This window comes from Asparagus officinalis, chromosome 1 (genome assembly GCF_001876935.1).
Source record: "Asparagus officinalis chromosome 1, Aspof.V1, whole genome shotgun sequence".
Lineage (NCBI taxonomy): Eukaryota > Viridiplantae > Streptophyta > Magnoliopsida > Asparagales > Asparagaceae > Asparagus > Asparagus officinalis.
This window is the reverse complement of record NC_033794.1, coordinates 129505436-129510945: the sequence shown is the minus strand read 5'-3', so window position 1 is coordinate 129510945 and position 5510 is coordinate 129505436. Positions and strand designations below refer to the sequence as shown.

General features: G+C 40.7%; 2 protein-coding genes across 2 annotated transcripts in view; both read right to left on the bottom strand.

Moving 5' to 3' along the window:
* LOC109848802 (cyclic phosphodiesterase-like) overlaps window positions 1–3084 on the bottom strand; it is a 13042-nt gene extending 9958 nt beyond the window's left edge. Inside the window, exon 1 of the mRNA XM_020418517.1 lies at window positions 2681–3084. Coding sequence (XP_020274106.1) covers window positions 2681–2962 — 282 coding nt within the window. The 5' untranslated portion in view covers window positions 2963–3084. The remainder of the gene's footprint in view (window positions 1–2680) is intronic.
* Window positions 3768–5510, bottom strand: part of LOC109848718 (oil body-associated protein 2B-like) — a 2255-nt gene continuing 512 nt past the window's right edge. The window contains 3 exon segments of the mRNA XM_020418398.1: window positions 3768–4288; window positions 4290–4405; window positions 5377–5510. The exon segment at window positions 5377–5510 is cut by the window's right edge and continues 14 nt beyond it. Coding sequence (XP_020273987.1) covers window positions 3941–4288; window positions 4290–4405; window positions 5377–5510 — 598 coding nt within the window. The 3' untranslated portion in view covers window positions 3768–3940.

Sequence of the window (5510 nt, the reverse complement as noted above, 5' to 3'; positions counted from 1 at the left end):
AAGTTTGCACACGTCTATCTTATATCTAGAAAATTAGAAGCTTTTGAGTGCTTTAAGAGATATAAGACAAAAGTTAAAAATCAACTTGGATTGAAAATCAAAATTTTAAGAACTGATAGAGGTGGAGAATATAATTCTAAAGAATTTGAAAGTTATTGTATTCAACATGGAATTAAAAGGCATACAACAATATTGTATACGTCACAACAGAATGGTGTTACTGAAAGAAAAAACAGAACATTACTTAATGTAGTTAGATGCATATTATCTCATTCTGGTCTCTCTAAAAACTTTTGGGGAGAAGCATTATTAACTGCTAACTACATTTTAAATAGAATTCTCACCAAATCAGTAGTATCTACACCTTATGAATTATGGAATGGGAGGAAACCTAATTTGAGTCATCTCAGGAAGTGGGGATCTATAGCCCATGTTCGCTTAATATCAAGGCGTTAGCAAGAAAAGAAACTCAAATCTCTGGGCTCACTCTACTAGCTCTGGAATGGCCTCAAAACAAATCTCGATACTCAGATCAGAAAGTGACTGGGGGGTATTTTATAGCCCAAGGGTCCAGTAACCTGCAAAAAACTTAACAATCGAAGAAAGTTAGTACGAAGCCAGCACAGTGTTACTGATCTCCGCGGCGAGAACAGCGTTTGCTGAATCTGCGACCCCTGCGAGACAGTAAACATTTGCTGTCTCGGCGTCACGAGTACAGTAATACTGATCATCGGAAAATAGGCAGTTATCCTCGCTGTAAACTAGTCCTCAACAATCACGTTTCAAACTCCATTATTATTGCAGATTATGCCAGTGATTTCGCTACAAATGTTTCAACACGGTACCCTTGGCAGTTAATGACGAGCACGTGTAGGGCAGATGTAAGCAAATGTAGTTTTGAAGCTATTTTAACAACACTGTCTCGCTAGGCGATGAAACAAAGACTCAGTACTCGCTGGGCGAGACACAAGCAAAGACTTGAGTCTCGCTGGGAGACATTTCATGACTTGTTTTGATTTTCCAAAACAGTGATGAATCCTTTCTTGTGAATTTTTGAGTGATCTTCTCTATGCTTGGGATATCTATTAGCATTTTTTGACGCCTACAGCAAGTTTACTATATTATCATTATATGTGGATGATATATTGCTCGCTGGAAATGACATGGAAATGTTGAATAAAATCAAAGCAAATCTCAGCGAAAAGTTTGAGATGAAAGACATGGGAGATGCATCATATATTCTTGGAATTCAAATAATTCGAGATAGAAAGTCTAGAATGCTAAGTTTAAACCAAGAAAAATATTTAAGATCAGTTCTTAAAAGGTTTGGAATGGTGAATTCCAATCCGGCACCAACTCCGTTGGTTATGGGAAAGAGATTATGTAAAGAGCAAAACCCTATAGAGGGGCAGAAGCCATTAGATGTTCCTTATGCTCAAGCAATTGGAAGCTTGATGTATGCAATGTTGTGCACCAGACCTGATATAGCTTATGCTGTGAGTCTAGTCAGTAGATATCAAAGTAATCCAGGACCAGCACATTGGGAAGCTAAAAGGATTATGAAGTATATCAGAGGTACATTGACTCATAGATTAGTTTATCAAGATGATTCGCTTGAACTCCTCGGTTATTCTGATGCTGATTTCGGAGGTGATAAAGATGATGAAAAGTCCACTTCGGGACACTTATTTATCTTTGGAGGAGGAGCTGTTTCTTGGAGTAGCAAGAAACAAGGGTGTGTTGCTAGATATACGCAAGAAGCTGAATATATAGCTTGCAGTATGGCAACTACACATGCTGTCTGGATAAGACGGTTTTTGATTGATCTTGATCTCAATTTGTTGGAAGGACCTATTGATATTTATTGTGATAATCAAGTAACAATTAGCTTAATCAATAGTGGTGCGAATAGCTCCAAAGGAAAACATATTGAGATTCAGTATCACTATATTCGAGATATTGTAGAAAAGGGAGAAGTCAAAGTGACTTATATCCCTACTACAGATATGATTGCTGATCCTTTGACAAAAGGAATACCAGCAGAATTTTTTATCAAACATGTAAGTTTGATGGGACTTAGGAATAAATAAGTCCAAATAAAATTTCATGAATAATAAAATAAGAGTTACTCTCTACGGATAGTGGGAGTAATGGTAAGCAGAAACATCTGATCTCACGGATAGTGGAAGGCATATCACTTGGTTGATTTGGTCAAGTGGGAGATGTTAGCTTGACCTGGTCATAGATGACCAAATCAACGTTCGTTTGAGAAGAACGTGGAAAGAAAATGGGTTCTGTTGAGAGAATATCTCTGAAGGGGCGGATTTGAGGGGGTGGAGATAGTGGGGTTAGCCTCTATAAAAGGAGGATCGATCTCCTTCAGAAAACAAAACAAAAGCAGAAAGAAAACCCTTACCCATTATCGGAGCCCCCTCAAAGCAATCCTCTTCCTTTTTCTCTGAGTTCGAATACAAATGCTTTATTCGATCTATTTGCCCCCCTAGCAATTTCGTGTAGCAGTATATATAGTACCATAGAAATACCACTGAAACTTTATAACCTTGCTGAATATTTTCGGAACAATTGAATGTTAATATGATACTAGGGGTCCATGCAAAATTCCTATAAACTCGCAAGTGCTTTTATGCAGAAAAACAAGATGAGGAGTTAGGGTTTCGACCTCGGGGGTCGGCTCGATGAGGAGGTAAACACACTGGTAGAAGAACCCGCGTGCGACGGCGGCGACGCGTGCGGCGTAAGGGGAGAGCGATTCGGATGCGGTTCTGAGATACCGGGTCGCGGATTCGCGGGTGAGCCTGATCGCTCCGACGACGGTGATGTGCGGGTCGAATTGGGGCCCACCGAACTCCGACCGGAGGGTCGCCGTCAGCGCCTTGATCCGGTCGCTGACCTCCGGCGGCGGCAAGGCCCAGACTGAGTACACGTCCTCTTGATCCGCCATTAGAGAATTGACGGAGAGAGAGAGTATGCTTGCTAAGAGAGAGTGGAGAAAGGCTTTGAAGTCAATTTTGGAGGATTTTTTTTTTTTACCGGATCCGGATAATTTGGGTTTTGCATGTGTTAGCAAATTAATAATTTTTAACATAATAAAGTAGCATATCTCAGTGGATGGAGTAAATACTTAAAATTGTTGAGGTTTTATATTTAGGATGAGATTCATATCAAAAAGAAAGGGGGGGAAAGAGAGAATTGAGCACCTACTTCTTGAAATAGATGATAAGTCCAACAAATTGTCCCAAAAAAGTAGGCTTCCTGACGGTTACATCGGCTCACAACCAACTGCTCGCATGCGGTCAGTTCTGATAAGATTAGTCAGTTCTTATAAGCTCGCAGTGAGTTTCGGCTTTGATAAAATTAGTCAATTCTGATAAGATTTATAGTAATGTCCCTCGCAATAAGTTTGGATGTGTTTCTATGTTTGTCTAATATTAGTCCCCTTAAATCATTAAAATCGCTAATAATTGCTAATAAGTTCCACAGTTTCAATAATTTGAGAAACTAATTTCCGCCTGAATTGTGCTTCAGCCCTTGTGATTAGAGGAACAAATTTAGAGATAACTTAAAAAGTAGGGGTCAAACAAGACGGTATGCTATAACAAGGTTGTGCGCTTATCTTGTTATGAACGGTACGTTATAATAATCATGCTCTATTTGCGTAATGGCTGCTCATCAGAATTTGCATGCACATAATTAACTTACATTTATGTTACATATCTGCAACCACTCACAAACGATGAAATCCCCAACTAAACAACAAGTTACTGACGAAAGAGGACGCATTGGATCAGCAAAGACCTGACTCAAACTTCTAACATACATAGTAGGAAATACACTGTTCAAGTTGTTACTTACCACAAACACAAACACAAAATAAGCACAAATCCAAAAACAAAACCACACAACAACGTAACGTGCGAGCTCAAGGGAAAGGGGCATGAGCCTTCATCTCCGTCTCCACAACATCCACAGCAAACCCCTTCCCATGCTGCTTCCAATAATCCGCATTCGGATTTATCCACTGATCCGGCTCCTCCATCTCCAGCCTCGCCTCCCTCAGCTCCTCGCTCGATATCCTATACTTGTCATCTCTACTCTTCAGCAGGCTCGGGCGCACCATGCCCGCGTTCACGCCCTGCGGCGACATCATCAGGGCGGGGGCGCCGAGGGGAAGGCGGTCCCCGCGGTCCGTCTGCCAGGTGCACCAGAACTTTCCGTAGGTTCTGGCGAGCATTTGGAGCTCGGGCCTCTGGATGGTTTCGGGTTTCGGGGATGCGGGGGCTGATCCAGAGGCCGGATTTGACCTCGTAGGCGTGGGAGTGCCAGAGCTTTTGTTCTTCTTGAGGGAGGCCCTCGAAGAGGCGGTATGAGATGATGTACTCGACGCCTGCGAGAGAGATGGAACAGAATGTCGATTGCATAAAATATTGCGAAAGAAAGTCAGTATCCCGCATAAGAAATCGGTAATTATTGGACACCAAGAGAGAATTTACGAGGTGTTCAGTTAGAAATTAACATGGGTGTATATATGTGACCAAATAATGCATTACGATTTGAATCACATTAAAATGTTGTTTGTTGCGCTTAATAAATGATAATAATCTAATGCAAATATTTGTGGAGTTCGTCGTATTTTTTTTTTTTTTGGTAGAGATTCATACGGAGCTAAACAGAATTGACTGTTGAAAGAACAGACCCCCTACACTTCGACAAATTGAACTTAATATCCCTGCAGTACAATATATTGAAGATAGTAACTTCTGAAAGATTACTAGAGTTCTATTATTGTATATAGACTCGTTGAAAGGGTTTAATCTAATAGTAAGTTCAATTCGGCAATAATACAGGGAGTCGATCCACAATTAACCCTCTTTTTTTCTTAATCAAAAAATCGGGAACAAAACATTATGCATCCCCCTCTAGCTATTCATTTTCTTGCCAAAGATCAGTTGATCTCATAGTTTTTTTTTAATCCAATTTTGATTAAAGTAAAAAATAGATGGCCTGACATTGAATTTATAAGAGAGAACCCGGGAATAATTAGTGAGAGAATCTAAAGGTCATTCTTACCTGTATTCCCCAGTCCGGCTAAACTCTGACACTAGAGACCGCTAAGAGGTCGTGTTCTTATATTTAAGTAATTCAACTGAGGATTCACGATTAAGCATGAAAATTTTTAACTGTGAGAAAGTATCCAGTGCATCTGGTCCAATACATCAAGCTTGTATATGCTACATCAAGCTCGTATATGCTACATCAGGCTTGTTGGGTTAATGAGTATCAAAATGAAATGTTCCGTATATCATTCCGGACTACCTATGTACAAAACAAGAACAGTAAGTGATAGAGAGAACAGACCGATGAGACGGGCGTCGGGCTGATCGGAATCATAAACAGCACACTGAAGGACATCCTGGTTGAGCCGGGCGGAAAAATGGTGGGTCTCGATCTGACGGCTGAGATCGTGGCCGTAGAGGGCGAAGGTGCAGGCG